General features: G+C 43.8%; 2 protein-coding genes across 8 annotated transcripts in view; one reads left to right on the plus strand and one right to left on the minus strand.

The window, feature by feature from the left end:
* Nucleotides 1–112: 112 nt before the first annotated feature.
* GSTZ1 (glutathione S-transferase zeta 1) lies at nt 113–12262 on the minus strand. 3 transcript variants are annotated; one of them, XM_080979552.1, is made up of 9 exons: nt 12105–12262; nt 10023–10074; nt 8142–8209; nt 7937–8017; nt 6981–7106; nt 5098–5173; nt 4282–4334; nt 2355–2404; nt 113–652 (listed from the first exon to the last, which is right to left on the minus strand). In XM_080979552.1, the coding sequence occupies exons 1-9, from the start codon at nt 12123–12125 to the stop codon at nt 526–528; spliced, it is 654 nt and encodes a 217-aa protein (XP_080835678.1). In that variant the 5' UTR covers nt 12126–12262; the 3' UTR covers nt 113–525. The 3 variants fall into 3 exon arrangements, with proteins under 3 accessions (XP_080835678.1, XP_080835677.1, XP_080835679.1); XM_080979551.1 differs by having other exon boundaries at nt 12102–12242; XM_080979553.1 differs by lacking the exon at nt 12105–12262 and adding an exon at nt 10548–10693.
* A 1092-nt stretch (nt 12263–13354) lies between these two features.
* POMT2 (protein O-mannosyltransferase 2) overlaps nt 13355–19261 on the plus strand; it is a 53497-nt gene continuing 47590 nt past the window's right edge. For all 5 annotated transcript variants that reach the window (XM_080978031.1, XM_080978030.1, XM_080978034.1 and 2 more), the window contains exons 1-6: nt 13355–13588; nt 14038–14122; nt 14324–14428; nt 15832–15940; nt 17305–17413; nt 18231–18390. In XM_080978031.1, the coding sequence (XP_080834157.1) occupies nt 13389–13588; nt 14038–14122; nt 14324–14428; nt 15832–15940; nt 17305–17413; nt 18231–18390 (768 nt within the window). In that variant the 5' untranslated portion in view covers nt 13355–13388. The remainder of the gene's footprint in view (nt 13589–14037; nt 14123–14323; nt 14429–15831; nt 15941–17304; nt 17414–18230; nt 18391–19261) is intronic.

A 19261-nucleotide genomic window follows, 5' to 3' on the forward strand; every position in this document is an offset into this window, starting at 1 on the left:
GTTAAGCTGCTGTTTTGTCTAAATTTTTGTGCAGTCAAGCCAGCAGGATGGTACCTTTGCCACCTAGAGTATAACAAGCAATATAATATCAAATGAACTTCACACACAGAACAGTCAGAAGCTCTTTTTTCTTTTAATCTCATTTTACAATTGTCAAAACATGATCAAAGGTTAGGTCTTGTTAAGTGCTTTAATGTAGTTGCATCATCATCATCATCATCACTATTTATTTACTATTGAATTTATATACTGCCCTATACCCGAGGGTCTCAGGGCTGTTCACAGAATAAAACCAGAATAAACCATGCTGGTGGAGTGCATCTCCCTCTCTTAGCAGGAAATCATTCAAGTTGTGGTTCTTCCTAGATGGTGGCACATAGAGTCCCTTTATGGGCAAATTATTATTACTATTATTAATTAATTAATTAAATTTATATACCACCTGTCTCAGGGCAGTTCACAAGATAATCATTTTTTTTTAAAAAGTTAGGCCCAAATCTTCCTCAGTAAAAAAATGGGGCAGCTTTAGACTCTTAGTTCTGAAGGGGTATCTGGCTGCCGTGATGGATGGCTGGTTTGGAACGCTTCCAATTCCAATAGAGCTTTGTTGATTCTGTTTATTGTGGGGAATGGCGTAAGATGCACTTTAAACCTGCCAAGACAAATGAATAGTTAGACATAGAGGTTGTGGTAGTTAATGTAGTGATTAGGGGTAGACAAATGTGTTAATTTTGGTTCTCTGTTTCTCATTTTCCCAATCTTAAATAGTACTTCATTTTCCCACAGCAATTTGATAATAAAAAAATTCATCAGCATCCTAATGTGTGTGTGTGTGTGTGTGTGTGTGTGTGCACACGCACACACACAGTTTCCCAACTGCAGTTTTGCAAATCAGTTTCCCCTAATTTAATGCATTTTTGTATGTTCTTTTCACCAACATGTACATTTTCATGCACACCCTACCCCAGTATCTGCATTTCTGTGCACATCACTTGGTGGGAGAAATGCACCACAAAACTGGGAGAAGTGTGAATTTCTAAGGATGGCTTTGTTTCAGCTCTCGTATTGTTTCAGAAAGTGCAGATTTGCCTTTAAACGCAAACAAAATCAAATATTTCCCCTATCCATAATAGCAATATATTCTGAGAATAAATGCTCCACCCACAAGCCATGATCCAGTGAAATAAGCTCTTGCACGAAAGCTTCATTGGTGTAAATGCTTCCCCCCCCCCCATTAATTGTAGCATGCATTTCAAGGGGAGGGTGGGATTCACTGGGATTTTGGCTGGGGAGGGAAGGGCTAATCTTCCCCTCCCCTGCATTTACTTTGGTTCCCTCATCCTTGCTATTAAATGAACAAAAACGCTATTGCAATTGCCAGTGATGCACTGAGCATCTTGTGTAGCTAGATGTTGGCAACCAAAGCAGGCACCATTTAGGCAAGCTTCCTCAACCTTGGCCCTCCAGATGTTTTTTTGGCCTACAACTCCCATGATCCCTAGCAAGCAGGACCAGTGGTCAGGGATGATGGGAATTGTAGTCTCAAAGCCTTATTTAGGCAGAGGAGAAACAGTACTGAACTGGGATGTGGAAGACAAAAGTCTAGTGGACATCCTAATTCTGGGCTGTTTAGGTGAGAGAGTGGTGTTTTACGTGTCATCTTGAACTGGGATGACTCACTGCCTGCTTTCCAAGTGTAGATTGGAACGCTGCACTTTTTAATTTTCTATTTTTCTTAATAAACACAAAGTGATAAGCAACGTTGGGCACATTCAGAGTACACCCATCTAAGTCAACAGACCAAAGTCATTTTAGCCAGCTTATTTCAGTGGGTTTATTTTTAAGCACCGTGTGTTATGTACTGAAGTTCTCACCCTGGGCCAGCAGGGGGATACTGTAGATAGCTATGCAAATAAGGGATTGAAAGTGACGTTCAGTGATTGGATAGTTTTAGAAAATTGTTAGTTACGTTGTACTGGAGCTCTATATAAGCAGGCTGACTGAACCCTTCAGTTCAGTTCTGTTCTGGCCTCTGAATAAACAAGAGCTGTTTGAAGAATCGCTGTGTCGTCTGATATGTTCACCCACAACTTAACACCGTGACTTCATACAGATATCGCCCATTGCTTCATACAACATATGAATGTCAAAATATAAAACATAACAGCATTGCACTTCTCCTGACTTCCCTTCCTCCCCAACATTTTCTGGAAGTAGAATCCCAGTGCAGAAAGTTTATCCAATTTGTCTGCTACTTCAGTAGATATTTCCTCCCACCCCATGTATGACTGCCAACTAGGCCAATGGGATCACACCAGTTGCCCTAGCAACTAGCAAGGCATAGTTCTGCTTACCTCCCGGCATTGAAAACTTGGGGAACCAAGCATAGGTCAGCCATGGTTACCTGCAGAAAAGCAGAAAGAAATGTTAAAGCAGTTCCAAGAACCCTTCAGCTTTTCAACCTAGCAGGATTGTGTTTTCTCAGAGTTAAATTATAGTGGTGACATGTTGATCTGGCTGGAATATCAGCTCAGAGACCGGTGGAATGACGGTGGAGAAGTCTCTCTGCCTCCTCTTCTATCTGATGTATCAGAATCTTAGAATTGTATAGTTGGAAGGGATCCTGAGGGTTATCTAGCCCAACCCCTGCAATGCTGGAATCAAAAAAGTGATCGGTGTCATGTGATGGCGATGATCCTATGAGAGGCACAGCGCTGAGCAGTTTGATATTAAAAGCAATGAGAAGAGGCAGGGAATGTGGAAGACAAATTAATACAATACCAAATTCTGCTTACAGAAATATCTTAACGGTTTGACATTAAAAAACGTACTGTAACCCTTTGCAATTAGTTTGCTGGCAAACTTCAGTTCACTATTTTCTGTAGCTCAGCTCATTAACTGGATATGGATTTATTTATTGTGATATTTATACCCCCGCCATTTCATTTCGTATTAGAATACTCAGGGCAGCTGATATGAACACTTTAAAAAGTATTGTGAACCATTTAAAAATGATCAGGATTTTTTTATTTTTTTTTAATAAAGCCACACACTTGAGCAGCAGATGAAAACAACCAAAACAAAGTACCAGGTATGATTAAAATCAGCACTTGGTAGCTGGCAGGCCACTTGGAACAGGAAAATCTCTAGCTGATGAAACACCATTGAAAGCGGCTAGATGGCTCACTCAGGGCTGTTTCAACTGACCTATGTGAATGAGCAGCATCCTGCAGGTGAAGATAGTCCTTTTCAGGTATCCTTTTCAGCCGTGAAGTACTGTATACGATTTGCAGTATAATTTGGGGGCATGTGTGGACTTTGGTTAACCATTGTTATTTTTGTATTCAGATATGTTGGATTTGCATTTGACAATTTGGGTGTGTGCACGCGTGTGGCTTACTCTCATGTTCCCTTTAATTCTCTGCTGGCTGGGTGCAAAGGTGGGTCTGGACAGAGGAGATGACGGCAAGAATATAAGTGCATTAAACAGAACTGGATTTGCAAGAACCCCTTTCAACTAACGTTTCCTTGAGACACCCGAAAAGATCTACATGCTTTGGGGCCTTGGAAGGAGAAAGAACATAATGGCCACTCCCCCATCTCTGTACATGCAACAACCAGAGTAACAGCTTGCACGCTATCCTGTGACATTTTGATTGGACTGCTAACAGTAGCAGGTGGCACTGTTGCTCAACTCTTGCTTTAGCCAAGAATAATGTTCAGCCTTTTGCGAGAGGTCCCTAAAACGGTTAACTGGGGTAGGGAGAGAAAGGAATAAGTAAACTATTAGCTTACTGTGTCCTTGGATCTCTACTCGCTTGGCCTCTGCGTTGATACCAGTGCACAGATAAGAGAACCTAAGAACAGCCTGCTGGATCAGGCCAATGGTCCATCAAAACAGTTCTCTCAGTGGCCAACCAGATGTCTATGGGAAACTCACAAACAGGACCTGAGCACAAGAGCTCTCTCCCCTGCTGTAGTTTCCAGCAACTGGTATTCAGAAGCTTTGCTGCCTCCAGCTGTGGAGACAGAGCACAGCCATCATGGTTGGTAACCATCAATAGCGCTCTCCTCCGTGAATTTGTCTAATCCTCTTTTAAAGCCAATGAAGTTGGGGACCATCACTGCCTCCTGGGGGAGCAACTTCCACAGTGTGACTATGGGCTGCATGAAGAAGCACTTCTTTATCTGTCCTAAATCTCCCAACATTCAGCTTCACTGGATGTCCACAAGTGATTTCTTGCCATCCTTGCCAGAGGACAGGATCGCATCTTGCCTTACCTCATCCCCAACGCAGTAGCGCCCAGCTGTTTCTTGCAGGATCTGCTCCAAAGCTCCAGGAAAAGAAAACAGCATGTTGTTGGAAATCGAGAACACACTTTTTGTTTTTCAGCATAGACAAATCACACTGCTAAATTTGGCAGTGTTTTCATAAAGGAACGTTAAATGTCCTGGTTATTAAATGGCAAATATCTGGACCTCCCAAGGAGGATATCGCATTGGTTTTGCTTCTCCTCTGTTTTTCAGCGCTGTGCTGAACTAAGTCATAGCTTGGCCTTGGGTGTTGTCTAAAACTGGGCCATGGTTTAGTTCTCTCCAGACTAACTGTGAGCTATAGCAAACAATTGTTCTTGGTTTATGGCTTGTGAACTAAACTAAATGAACCCAAGTTTGGACCACATGTTTATGCAGGGGTGAGGAAGCCAGTAGGCCATATCCATATTTCCCCAGACCTACCAGGTCAACTTTGAATGATAGGTGTGGGTGCCCCCCTGCCAATCACCTGACATCACTATGTCAGATGCTTCTGTGATTTGAAGTCCCAGCTGTTGGGACTTTGTTCAAAGCGCAGTGTGAGGCTCTTTGAAAGCCCTTTTCCAAACAGCCTTATGCTGCTCTTTAAACTTGTGCTGCCTGAGACTAATAGGAGCTTAATCCAAAGCAGCTGGAGGGATACCAGATTGATGGAGACTGGCTTAACTGTTCCACCGGTGTCTTCCAGTACAAGCCAGACAGGAGGACAGCTTTCTCCTCAAAACCTCCTACCTGGCTAGCAGATGGCTAAGGTCCAGCTAAAAGTTTCAACCTGGGACTCACCTTTGAAACCACGAGAAATGCAGTTCTTTGCCCACTCTTGCTTCTTCTCGCCGAACTGCTCCAGGACAGTCAAGTTCTGATAAAATGTAGGAAGAGCCAGCAGGTTAGATTGCCTCTACTGTACAACACCCAGAAGCTTCACTATATGGTGGCTAATAAGTAAATATTAATAATAAAAAGAGAAGGAAGGTTGGAAAACTACTTTTGGGGTGTGTGAAGGTATGGCAAAGACAATTATTCAGATAGTGAGGCTTTAATCTATGATATATTGCAAGGGTAGCTAAGCTGTGTCTTTCTAGGGGAGGAACTCCCATCATCCCTGACCCTCAGTCAGGGTGTCCTGGGCTGATGGGAACCAGAGTCCAATAACATCTGAAGTGCCGCAGATTCACCACTCCTGCTGTAGTGTTATGTGCCTTTTGAACTTTAAGGCTGAGGCAAGACAAATAGATATTGTCTTGTTTTTATCTCTAGGGACTTTTTTGTCTGGAACAGATACAAAGAGGGCCACAGACAATGGGTACTGAGTGAGCACTAGTACAACACAGTATGAGGGCAGGGGTCATCTGCCATACTATCTGTAGAAATTCATTACTCCCACCTTCCTGGGAGAGGCCTTCAAGATGCCCTTTTTACTGTGCATTCATGATTATTTGCACACTCGTGATGGTGTGGGGTGGTAAAGCATGATTCTGCTTACAACAGGGTTCACAACCTGCAAAAGTGTCAGGATAATACTATTTTGTGTTCAGTCAGTTCCAGTCCTGTACCTTCCGCTAACATCCTGTCACTTTTTATACTTCAAATGTTGCAGTTTGTTTGTGCAAAAGTGCCCTTCCGGGGGGAAATAATGTTGTAATGTTGAGGAAGCATTGCTTCCAGTTGGAACGATGTGTGGCTGATCCAGTTTAAATCCACCCCCAATTTTGCACTATCACTGTGCAGCGGCGTAGCGTGGGTTGTCAGCACCTGGGGCAAGGCAAGTAATTTGCGCCCCCTAACCCGGGGCAAGGCAAGTAATTTGCGCCCCCTAACCCCTAACCTGCCGCCGCTGCCAGCTTCTTCTTGCTGCTGCCTGGGCTGGTCTGGTGTGGTTCTCTCCTGCGCTCAGCGCTGCGCTGGGCGGCCGCTGCACTGTCCCTCCCCCAGATAGTCCCTGGCTCTCTCTCCGCACCGCACGCCTGGCACCCACCCCCTCCACATTGGGCAGCAACCCAGCGGCTCGGATCGGATTCGCACAGCCAGCACTGCAGTGAGAGAGAGTGAGTGAGCCAGGTAGGGGCAGAGAGCTGCGAGTGCGAGTGCGCCCCCCCAGATGTTGCGCCCAGTGCGGTTGGCCCCCCCTGCACCCCCCACGCTATGCCACTGTCACTGTGTCTTTTATATATTGAAGAATATATATCCAGGGGGGGAAACCCAATCGGGAGGGGTGTTCTGAACCACAGGCCCAAAGGAAGGCTCGTGGGAGTGGTTTGGTGCAGGAACACCAAAGGAGGACATCAAAAACATAAGAGCGGCCAATTATAGGGCTTTATTAAAGGAGGTGTAACATTACAGCAAAGCAGTCTATAGCCTTCATAGACGCAGGACAGATTCTGCGGACAAGCCATTTCCTTGCTGCGGTGTCTGTCCCATGTCTGCAAAGGCTAGGAGACCTGGCAAGCTGCTTTGCTGTAAGCCTACAATGTATTTAATAAAGCACCAGAACTAGCCATTCTGATGTTTTCGACATCCTTTGGTATCCCTGCACCCAACCACTCCCACAAGCCCTCCTTGGGGCCTGAGGTTCGTAACAAGGGACACCGCTTCATTTGCAGTCAGTAGTGAACTCTGATCCAACAGGGTTAAGGATGGATAGGCAGGCCCAGCAACTGGGCAATTACCTGCAAGGGTTGAATTCCAGAAGCAATGTGCTCTGAGATCATCCGCACCAGGGCTCTCTTCTTTGGATCCTGGGGCAGGAGACTAGGTTTTGGACGCGTCTCCTCCAGGTACTCTATTATTGCTATCTACAATAAGTGGAGAGACTTTTAGACAAGAATGGCCCGAGGGGGGGTTGTGGTTGAAATGGAGACACTAGTTCCCTGATGCAGATCAAGGAGTGAGAAATCTAAAGCAGTAGTTCCCAAACCTCCCTCCCTCCCATGGATTTGATGCTGCAGCAATTGTAATGTGGCTGTACTAGATACTGTATGACTCTTTAAATGGTATTGCTTTTATTTTCTATATATTATAAAAGAATTATATAAACTGTAAGAAATAAAAGCAATAGAAGTACAATTAAAAATCAATATAAATGTTTAACACAACGGGTGTGCCATTTCCCATCTTCAGCAACAAATCCACAGGTAAGACATGGATCACCTGAATGAAGCTTGTGCACCACAAGCTCTAGATCTGCTTGGATTAAACCAAGCCTGGGGCTTTCCAGATGTTGAGCATTACAACTCCAGTCGCTTCTCATTAGCAGCCATGCAGGCTGGGGCTGATGGAAGCTGGAGTTCAACAACCTCTGGAGGGCCAAAGGTTCTCCATCTGTCTTTCAAGCTAATCTGGAGCATATGCTAGTAAAAGCATATCCCGTGTAAGGAATGAATCTCATGTCTCAGAACAATCAGTATGGAACCACAGGTAGGATGGGATTCTTCAAGCAACATCATTGTGGGATTAACTTCATGGTGAAAAGAAACCCATTTAACGGTGCTGCTAGGTGTTCTTATCCCACCCACGATAGCTTTCTTTCCAGCAAGTCCCAAGCCCGCTCCTGAGATCTGGAGTGCAAAGTCCTTTGCCTGGGCAGCAGAACCAAGTAAATAATTAATACAGATTGCTTACTCACCGACTGCGAGAGGGTGATGCCATCAATTTTGAGGGCTGGGACTTGCTGCATTGGGTTCACTGCTTGGTACTCTTGTGTCATCTGTGGAGACAGGACAGCTCCTGAGACAGGACAGCTCCGCTACTGAAGCCCAGAAGAACAAAGCTTCCCCCTTGCGGAGGCACCACCCTGCCTGCTGTGCAGACCACATCCCACATCTCCTTACCTGCTGCCCTCCATCCTTCACAAGGTTGACAGGTGCTGAATCATAGGCAATTCCTTTCAGAGCCAGTGCTGCCAAGAGAAAGGGTGACATACAGTTTCAGGATGCTACCTACTCCAATTTATATATTTTTATCACTTCAATTTTCAAGCTCTGAACACTATGGAAGTTGAAGCAACAAAACAACAAAAATCTGTAGGATCAGCATCACAAGAACTTGTAATAATATGGATTTAAGAACTAAGGTGTGCTTTAAGAGCAAATATGAGAACCAGGATTTTGTTTCAAAAGAGGAATGTGCTCATTTATGTTTAAAGCAACAGCGGTGGTTTCTGTGGAGCTAATTCACCTTCCTCACTGAAGGTCAAACTAGATGTGACTCGAGAAGATGGGTTTGTTGTTCAGGTGTCGTCTCTGTTTAAATATAAAGCAAGGGGTGTCTACCACTTTCCACAACAGGTAAGCATGGGTGAGAGGGGGCTGAAATCTTTCACCCTCCAGTTGTTGCTGAACTACAACTCCCAGCCCTACCAAGCATGGTCGGTGGCCAGGAATGATGGAAGCTGTAGTGCAGCAACATCTGGAGGACCAAAGGTTCCCCACTCCTACACTGAAACAACAAACCAGACACCAGGCTGCTTCACCATGTTCTGCAATCTGGAGACAGCAATTCAGTTAACATGGTTGATGCTCTATTTGACTGATAGTTGTAACCCCCAACCAGAGTCAGTCTTGTTTATCTTGCTAGATTATATCAGGTTATGAGCTTCAACAGACAGAACTTTTAAAACCCAAAGTCTTCCAGCATCCCTTGAGTGTTTCCAGAGTGCCTCTAAAGAATGTAGGAAATGCAGACATCTGGATTGTGGTATTTTTATGTAGAAAATATGTATCTAATTAATCACAGTCCTCAGATAAAAAAGACCAGCCAAAGAGAGAAGGAGCTACATAAAAATCCTTATGAGTGCAGAAATATTTGGGAATTTCTAGATTGCGTACATTGCAATATAGGAGTAAATGTGGCCTGTCTCACAAATGTTTTCTGCCACAGGAGAGGGCTGCTTTGCACATTACAGAACTTCCTGCATGTAGTGCACTTTATGCAAAGGAATAAAAAATTTAACCTCATGCGTTAACAGTGCAATCCTAACCATGTATGCTCAGAAATAAGTCCTATTGAATTCAATGGGGCTTACTTCCAGGTAAGTGGGGTTAGGACTGCAGCCTGAAACATCACTTTTGATGCACAGTGGAACCTCGGGTTGCAGACGTAATCCGTGACAGAGGCACGTCTGCAACCCGCAGCGTTTGCATCCTGAAGCGCTGCGCCTGTGCAGGCACGATTCAGCGCTTCTGCACATGCACAAAGTGCGAGCGGCGAAACCCGGAAGAAACCCGTTCCGGTACTTCCGGGTTTCCCATGGTCCGTAACCCGAAGCGTCTGTAACATGAGGTATGACTGTATATACAGGCTGTACACACATGGGCTGTGGCCAACTGCTTTCTCCCAAAGACAATCTGCACACAGGTTGCACGGTATTTTTCCATTTTTGCAGTGCAGTCCTTTATGTGTCTACTTAGAAGTAAGCACCACTGAGCTCAGTCAGGTTTGCTTCCAGGTGAGTGTGAATAGGGTTGCACCCTTAAAGTACAAACGTGTCTTCTGTATTCACACAATCTAGGAGCTTTCCTCTTTCCACAGCAAACTAATTTTAGCATTTGCTCCCACTCTTTACCACAAGTAAAGAAGACACGTTTTAGTCTTCAGAAATGGCTGATGTTTGCTGCTCTGTGGTTTGATAAATCACTTATTAACTGCGTTTTGGTGAAGAAATGCAAAAGACTGGCAGCATCCTATAGAATAGGATTCCACGCTGTGCTTACCAATTCTCACTCTCCAGGTGCAGGAACTTCTGAAATAAGTATAGAGGACTGGCTGCAGTGGGGATGGGGGTGGGACAAGGAAAAAAAGTAAGTTACAATTGAAGCAGACTCATGAATATTGAAATAAAAGTTACCAAGTCCATAGAAAACAGATAATTTGTTTTGGTTTTTTTCTTTTAGCACAAGACAGTCTTGCCATTTGTCTTGTGATTCTCCTGAAAATGAAATTGACTCACTTTGCAAACAGCATGTTAGACAAGAGTGGCTTCACTGATTCCTATTTCTTCTTCTGAAATACTGGCATTTTCCACTGTTGACCCCTCCTTATCCCCCACCCCCACCCTGCAAATCCCAAACAGCTATAAGATGAAAGCTCACTTTCTAAACTTTCAGTGAAGGACTGCCTGAAGACCAGCAGCTTCTACTCCAGACGAATATTATAGAAAAGTGTGTGGGAAAAGTGACACAACAATGCTATGATATCAAGACAGAGCCTCACCTACCAGAAACCCACGTTTATCTCACCTTTTTAGAAGTCTCCATGCTGCATGTGGTGGAGGATTCTCAGAATGAAAGCCAGCTCACACTGTCTAAAACTTGCAGGGAGGGTGAGAGGGAGGAATATTTCCCTTGCAGCCAATTGGAGAAATTTCATAATCCCACCCTTTTAGCTATCAGATGGCAAAACAGAGCAAGACAAAGATCTCATTGCTTAGCACTTTTAGTCAGATACCGGGGTGGGGGACTAGAGCTGTGTGACTTTTTTTTGTAAAATAGGCAAGCTGGGCCTGTAGTTATTTACTGCAGGGACAGAAAAACTGTGGTCCTCCAGATGTTGCTAGACTTCATCTCCTGCAACCATCCTATCTGGATAGTCTCTGCCCGAAAAAGAATCTATTAGAAAGACCCTAAGACTTGCTGATCAGAAGGTCGGCGGTTCGAATCCCAGCAACGGGGTGAGCTCTCGTTGCTCAGTCCCTGCTCCAGCCAACCTAGCAGTTCGAAAGCACATCAAAGTGCAAGTAAATAAATAGGTAAGGTAAGGTAAACGGCATTTCCGTGCGCTGCTCTGGTTCGCCAGAAGCGGCTTAGTCATGCTGGCCACATGACCCGGAAGCTGTACGTCGGCTCGCTTGGCCAATAAAGCAAGATGAGCGCCACAACGCCAGAGTCAGTCCCGACTGGACCTAATGGTCGGGGTCCCTTTACCTTTACCTTAAAGGATTGTGGCAAAATAAATTGGGTGTGTGTGTGGAGAAAATGCATAGTCGAGCAATTGCATAATTACCCTTCAGCAACTGACCTTCAACTTTATTGTGTTTTACAATCAAGCTGGTAAAAGAACTGTAAACAACCCTGAGGTCCTTTTTGAAATAATGGGTACAAACAAGATAGGTAGAAAGCTTAGAATCCTGACTAACCAGTGCCACAGGAAACTGCCTTACACTAAGACAGACCATTGGCCCATCTAACTCTATTGCCTGCATTGACTGACAGCAGCTCTCCAGGGTTTCAGGCAGAGGTCTTTTCTTGGGAGATGTGGGGCATTAAACCTGGGACCTTTTGCATGAGCCACAGTCTCTCCCAAAGGGTATGGGGATATGGGACCAGGATTATTCCAGTTTAATAAATCACAGAACAAAGATTTATGGTGTATCCCTGGTTGCCCAGAAGGCAAAACTCCATCCTGACTTTGTCTCCTGATCCATTTTGTTGTTTATCAATCTGAAATCCTATACTTCGGAGTAATCCTCACTGAACTTCGCAGGATATCCTTCTGATCTTGGTAGACGGGTACAGGGTAGCTCAGTTACACGGGGAAATTGTCACAGCAAAAATAATTAAAATGGGCATTAAGCTTTCGTCTGAGCAGAATATTTAACTCAAATGGAAGCCTGGGTACAAGTAAAGAATATTCAGGAAAAACAAGAAAAAGAAATACAAACAGCGTGTTCTTCCAAGCACCCTTCATCAACGTATTGTCCGGATGTTTTGGACTACAACTCCCATCAACCCCAGGCAGCTGGCTTTGCAAACACAAATGTATCTTTTCCCCCTTCTCATTGTTGTAATAGCAACTACCTTCGCTAATGCGGCGCACATCCTGTGCAGTCCTTCGTCTTTCTCTAGCCGAAGAAGGAAGCTATGATTTTTTTGCTCAACAGGGCATTGGTTATGATAGGAGTAGCCGCCCCTTCTGTTCCGCGCTGGCGTTTTACTGCCTGCCAGCCTTGAATGGAGACTTTGTTCGAGAGTAGACGCTTTTCCCGTGAGTCGCTGGGATTCTGGGAGTTGTAGTTTCAGCTCATTCCAAAAGTCTTAAAACTGGCGCTCTTTATTCCTTAGGATTTAAGGCGGCAAGCACGAATTTAAAAGAGAACACCTCAGAAAATGCACATTTCAGAGGCAGCTGTGTCAATCTTTTGCAGCAAAAGCGGGACAAAGCTTGGGCCGCCCAGGACCCAGTTTGGCAAATGAGACAACTTATTTTACAAAAAGGTAAAAAACGGTTGTATTTGCCTTGACAACTGCAATACATATAGCATTAAGAAAACGTCGGGTTAAACTGAAGGCTTCTTTATTTAACCCAGAGCAGTAAAGAAATCTCCGAAAAGGCTAAAAAAAACCAAACCTATGTTCCCAGAAAGTGAATTGTAAGCAATATCTACCCTAGCTCCTAGTTACAATTTTCCCGATTCTCATCCTTGCTTTCCAAAGACCAGTGGACAAAATGAAAGAGCAGGAAGTGGGAGTTTTAAATTAGTGTATTTATTGTCTTCAAACAGTTCTGCTAGCCCATGTTTTAGCAGGAACTTTTATATGTACATATGTCTTTTAAACATGTCTAGCCCTTCTCTGACAGGTAACCCTAGGATACAGTATTTCAGAGTATTTCAGAGATAGCAGCTTGTCAGTCATAATGCAGAATTATGAAGTCACTTTTGATGTCAGCATAGAGTACAATTGACAGTATGATTGTATCTGGATCATCCCTCAGTCTGCAGTAGAGGCAGGAGACTAAACAAGGCAGCCCCTTTGCAACAAATATACAAAAGGTGCTGCTTGCTGCCCTTCTTGATGCCACAGTGCTTACAGAGACATGCAGCGGATGCTAGGTTTTATTGAACGTCGCAAAACTCCGCCAATCCAGTCTGGCGCGGACAGCCTTGCTTCAAGGACTACGCTTCCCACAATGCAGTGGAAACCTCTGTAGTTCCCCACCAACCCCGCCCCTCGCTCACGTGGGGCGGAACGGCAAACTCTTTTGCCCATCATGCCTTTCGAGCGCGGACTCTCCTTCCCGTGGTGCATCGGGCGCAGGCAAGGTAGGGGGGCCGGCAGGAGGCGCCTCCTGTCTGGCCGCGAATGCCGCTGGCGGCGAACGACAACGGCCAGGCCGTACCGGCTGGCCTGCGGCAGCGAAAAACCCTCCGACTGGCAAGCGGCCCTGCGCCGACGCCCTCCGCAGCCCGGAGTCCCGGCTGGTTCTGGAGCCCGCTTGGCCTCGTCGTTTTCCTAAGCTTCGCAACCCGCTTCTATCGCCTGCGGGAGCCGCCACACATCTGGTGAGGGGCTGTGGGGTGCCATGGTTACGAGGGCGGGGCTTAGATTCGGAGGCGGGGCTTGTGGGAAATGAGTTTCCATGATCCCACTTCATCAGATGCGTTAAATGTTACCTTCCGTTGATAGTTACACAAATACGCTTGTTTTTTAAAAACTGCCTTGATATTGTAATTTTACTTTTAAAAAAAATTAAGGTGAGGTTTAAATTGTATTAAATACAACATATCTATTTGTGGCCCTTCCTCCAAAAAAACTCAGGGTGCCAAATGTAAGTCCCCTTCACCATTTTTACATTGCAACAACCTTACGAGAGAGCTTAAGTGGTCCAACGTCCCCAAGTGCAGATCTGCTTAGTGTTTTGTTTCATCATCACACTGAACAACTAGGAGTGGCAAATACTGATGTGAGCCAGAGGCTAACAGTCATCTTTTTACTCTTTTCCCTTTCATAGCTGGGATGAAACACATTTTGGAAAGATGGGAAGCTATTACATTAACCGAACCTTTTTCTTTGATGTCCATCCACCTCTCGGGAAGGTAAATAGCGAACACCAATTCTTGCAAACTTTTGAGATCTAAGAACATTTCCTTGACTGCAGAACATTCTCATCCTGGTTCAGTTACATCATCTTTGTGTCTAAATTATGTCTTTTTATTAGATCAAGTTAGTGCTCTAAAAAGTTATAAACTACTTCATCTACTTCTGCTTGAATAAGGTCAGTCCTCTTCTCTCTCTAGATGCTGATAGGACTTGCCGGTTACCTGAGTGGTTATGATGGCACATTCCCTTTCCAGAAGCCAGGGGACAAATATGAACAACATAACTACATAGGAATGAGAGGGGTAAGACTGTGGGGCTTCTTAAATATATGGAGAAGACCTAGAGTTTCCCTCTTCTCTCTCTCTGCTTCCAATAAACATATGTTTATGTTTCAAGAATGGGTTTTGATTCCAGGTAATACTGTAATCTCCATTTCTAAAGCTGTACTACATCTGATGGTTGTACTAACATTTAATCTAACATTTGGTAGGATTCGGAATGAGTAGAGAAGAGGAATAAAAAAAGCTATGTGCAATGTTCTTTTAGTTGTCTCATAGTTTATGAAACTAGTAACTTCAGTTAACTGCAGGGAGGAGGGAACCAGTCTTTGTCTGTCTGTCTGTCTGTCTGTCTGTCTCTCTCTCTAGCAGAATTTTCTGTCAGTTATTTTTAGTGCAGGATTGTGTTTTCCTCATGCCCATGGAGGTATCACTGTCAGCAGTTTTGACTCTCAAACAATATGACATTTGGTGTTGTGGTTAGAGTTGTCAGACCAGGGTTCAAATGGCAACTCAGCCATAAAGCTCACTGGGTGACTTTGGGCCAGTCACTGCCTCTCAGTCTAACCTATATCACAGGGTTTTTTTGCGGGGGCGGGATTAAATGAATATGGGGGGAAACCATCCACATCACCTTGAACTTGTTTGAGAAAGGTGGGAGTGTTGCAAATATAGGGAAAAGGGAGATAATGTAGGTTAAGCTGTGGGATGGTTATATTTCCTCATCGTATGGGTTAATGGAAGCTTTAGAATTAGTGGTACCTCGGGTTACATACGCTTCAGGTTACAGACCCTGCTAACCGAGAAATACTACCTGGGTTAAGAATTTTGCTTCAGGACGAGAACAGAAATCGTGTGGCGGCGGCGCGGCGGCAGCAGCAGGAGGCCCCATTAACTAAAGTGGTGCTTCAGGTGAAGAACAGTTTCAGGTTAAGAACAGACCTCCAGAACGAATTAAGTTCTTAACCCGAGGTACCACTGTATTTGGGCAGAAGTGAGGATGAATGAAGGTAGGGTGGTGGAGGATCAGATTTGGAACTTTTCATCTGTTTTATCTCTAGAGGAATATTTCTATCATGAAATCCTGACTAAACATCAGGAATAACTTTTGGACAGTAAGAGCTGTTTGACAGTGGAACAGACCCCCTCGAGAGGTTGTGGGCTCTCCTTCACTGGAGGTTTTAAAGCAGAGATTGGATGGTCATTTGTTATAGGTGCTTTAATTGAGATTCCTGCATTGTAGGGTGTTGGACTAGATGACCGTTGGTCTCTTCCAAAGCTATGTTTCTATGAGGGTGGAGAATACTCAGCAGACTGACTTGAATATACTTGGCTAATACTGTGTGTTTTTAAGGTTGGGTAGCAGCAGAGCTAAGGACATGCTTTGTCATCACCATGTGAAGAGTGTTTCTCCTCTCTTTATTTAGTTCTGTGCGTTCCTTGGTTCATGCCTGGTCCCCTTCTCTTACCTCACGGTGCTGGAGTTGTCCAAATCTCTGCCTGCAGCAATGCTTACAGCTGCCATTCTGATTTTTGGTAAGCATCCTCTTCATGTTGCAGGGTTTGTTTCATTAGTTTCTCCTGTTGGAAAACGATGCTTAGTGAAGGAATTGCGCTTCAGAAACTTTAGGTGCTCATGGTCTCCTGTCGCAGAAGACCCTATGTGTCAACATCCTTATTTAGTCACAGACTTGTGGGGAGTACCTGAACAAGCTTCTTGCCTTCAGTTTTCTGTCTTGAGAAAAGGCCTAGTAATAAACACAGAGGATTATTGTGAGATAAATATGATTAGGGTGTAAAATACTTTGAGTGCTTTATACATGCAAAAATGTTTTAAGAGTCTGCATAAAAACAAACAAATGTTTTGAATATACATATGCCCTGGGTACAATCAAAAGGGTGAAAAGTTTTCTCTCTTTTTGGTCCACATTATTTGGAAAGGAGAGAATGCAGGAACAAAGATGAGCTATAGGAGCATTTCTCAAGAGGGGACAATTTTAGCTGAAGAAGAGAAGGGGCAGATCTTGAATAAGTGGAAAGTCGTGATAGGAAATGGCACTGGCCTAGGTAATGAGAGGTGGAGGAGGACAGGGAAGAGAACTATCTTGGCTGTCTCTTAATGCAAACCCAGGCCATTGAGCTTGAGCTTCCACAGCTGCCTCCCACCATGAACCATCATGGACAGAATTGGCAGCAACAGCAGCAGGTATGATTTTATGCTTATGATAATATTTTGTTCTCTTGTTAATTATGCTATTTTAAATGTGCATCTTATATTTTACTTTCTTTAGTAATGCTTTATTCTGGATTGTTTTATTTACTTCTTTAAAATGTAAAGCGCTTTGAGATTGTTTTTCTAAAAATACAGTAGAACCTTGACTTACCACTGCCCCTACCCTTGAACAATCCGACTCGTGACCGCGGCAAACCCGGAAGACCGGGTTTGCCGCGATACATGCAGAAGCGGCTTCTGCCGACTGCACATGCGCAGAAGCGGCTGCCGCCGACTGCACATGTGCAGAACGGCGCTTCTCCCAGCAACTTGGATCGACTCACGAATGGACCTCTGGAATGGATTCCGTACGTGAGTAGAGGTTCCACTGTATAAAGTGGCATGAGAAGGAAATGCATAATAATAACAACAATTAACTGATGACCCCAAGCTATATGCTTTGAAGCCGATATCTCTGATGGTGAATAGTATCTCTGACAGAGAAATAAATGTGTAGATGAGGACGAGACACTTTGCAGGTAATGAGTGAAAGCAGCATAGCTGATTTTGTACATTCTGATGTGTTCTTATTGCAATAAGATTAAGCTTGACTAAGCATTGGAAAAAACAACAACTTTTAGATTGTTTTTAGAACAACAGTTGATATGGTTTTGTCTTATTTTTCCAGATACAGGTTTCATTACTCTCTCTCAATACATTCTGCTAGACCCCATTCTGATGTTCTTCCTCATGGGAGCTGTGCTCAGCATGGTCAAGCATAATTCCTGTGCAAACAGGTAAGGTGGCAGCAGTTTTTCAAGTATGTGGCCCTTCACACTTGTGTCAGAGGATTTAATTATATGTTTGTTTTGCATTATGTTGTGATTCTTATCCTGCCAACTTGGCTCCAAAGAGTCCTCAGTGTATTCAGTATATCATAAAACAACTCAAAACAGCAATAAAATCCATTATTAAGAAATAAAAGCACATAATATATAATATATATGGCAGACAATTGAACAAAGAAGGTCTCTCCCAAGAAGCATCATTTAATAATACCATAATGTACAGGGATAGTAGTTCAGTGGACTTGGCAGTAGATTCCTGTATTCAGGAGCAGAGCCATACTCAGTATGGTAGCAGTGATTGGCATTAAGGTACAGATGATTGCCCTCCCCTCTAGTGTTGCATTCACAAATAACATGCAAGTACATGTGTGATAGTGATGGCTCCAAAAGGCTAGGGCCCTGTCTGCTGCCTGGTGTGGTTATTCTGAGCCTTCTGGGCTATTGTATTGACTTTCTTAACAGCAGGAGGTTGCCAGGATAGTTTTCTTTCTGTGTGATCAGTTGAATTGCTTTAGATCAGATTTTAGCACTGCCTCATTTTTAGGGAGAGCGCTTCAAGAATAGGTGAGGAACCATTTTCAGCCAGAAGGCAACATGCCCTTCCAAACATGGGGGCAAAAGTGTTTGGAACAAGGAAGGTAAATGTGTTCTGTTTCTCCATTGGAGATACCTAGGTATAAAGCATATCCTGCCTTAGATTTACTTCAGGGATCTCTATTAAAAAGTTTATTATTCCAACAGGAAGTTTTTAAAATGTGTTTTTCAGACCCTTTTCTGCTTCCTGGTGGTTCTGGCTCTGTTTGACTGGGATAAACCTTGCTGGTGCAATAGGCGTGAAATTTGTTGGCCTTTTTGTAGTACTCCTGGTTGGACTGAACACTGTTTGTGATCTCTGGGAGCTGCTGGGAGACCTCAGTCTCTCACTGGTGAGTGTCTAGAATTTTTACTAGCTTTCAGTGTTTGTGGGGAAATGCATCATGAAAACATTGTACAGTCATACCTTGGATCTCAAATGCCTTGGCTCCCGAACAAATCAGCTCCCAAACAATTGAAACCCGGAAGTGAGTGTTCAGGTTTTTGAACAATTTTCAGAAGTTGGACATCAAGTGCAGGAGCTTCCTGCAGCCAATTAGAACCCACGCTGTAGTTGCTTCAGTCAGCCAGTGGTTACTGTATTGGAGCCAAGTGATGACCATGACAGAACATATTTAAAAACTGTCTGACAATCTATATAAAGCATCCTTCTGCATTACACATTAAAATATTGCTGTTGTTCATTCAAGGAGACTGTTGTCCCCTGAGTTGTTCTTGTTTTCATTTCGACTTTGCACTGAGTAGCCTAAGGTTAAGCATACACTATAGAGTTCTGCAAATAGTTTTTTATGAGAAAATGCTGCTAGATAGAGGCCTTTGATTTGCTGTATCTAATGTGCTGTAATGGGAAACCTGAAGTTGTTTTGACCTTCAATACGACGATACAGTTCATAGTCTGCAGATTAGATTTTGGCATACACAATGCATTATTCCTAGTTACCGGTTTATAGCTGTCCTTATGGGTTTTGCAAGCTCTGCAAGCTGAGCTACTTTTCTGAAGATGAAACTTCAGTCAGTTCATTTTTCACAAAGAGGATTTTTTCCAGACTTAAATAACTTGTCAAGGTAGCAGCTGAATTCTGCAGTGGGCTTAAATTATTTTTAGCCTGCATTTAGAAGTCATCAATTATGACACAGGCTGACCTTGGTGATAAATGCTATTAAATCTGTGTCTCATTAGCAGCAAGGAAATTGGCTTTTTGC

The sequence above is a fragment of the Podarcis pityusensis genome, assembly GCF_964106645.2.
Source record: "Podarcis pityusensis genome assembly, chromosome: 1".
NCBI lineage: Eukaryota > Metazoa > Chordata > Lepidosauria > Squamata > Lacertidae > Podarcis > Podarcis pityusensis.

Bases quoted from the DNA above. Each gene is read 5' to 3' on its own strand.
- GSTZ1 (XM_080979551.1), bottom strand. From the start codon at position 12,125: ATGTGCGCCGCATTAGCGAAGGTA. The intron at 5,174-6,980 runs GTAATTGCCCAG...ACATTTTATCAG, and splicing joins CTGGAATTCAACCCTTGCAG to AACTTGACTGTCCTGGAGCA. The intron at 2,405-4,281 runs GTAAGGCAAGAT...GCTTTTCTGCAG, and splicing joins GCTACTGCGTTGGGGATGAG to GTAACCATGGCTGACCTATG.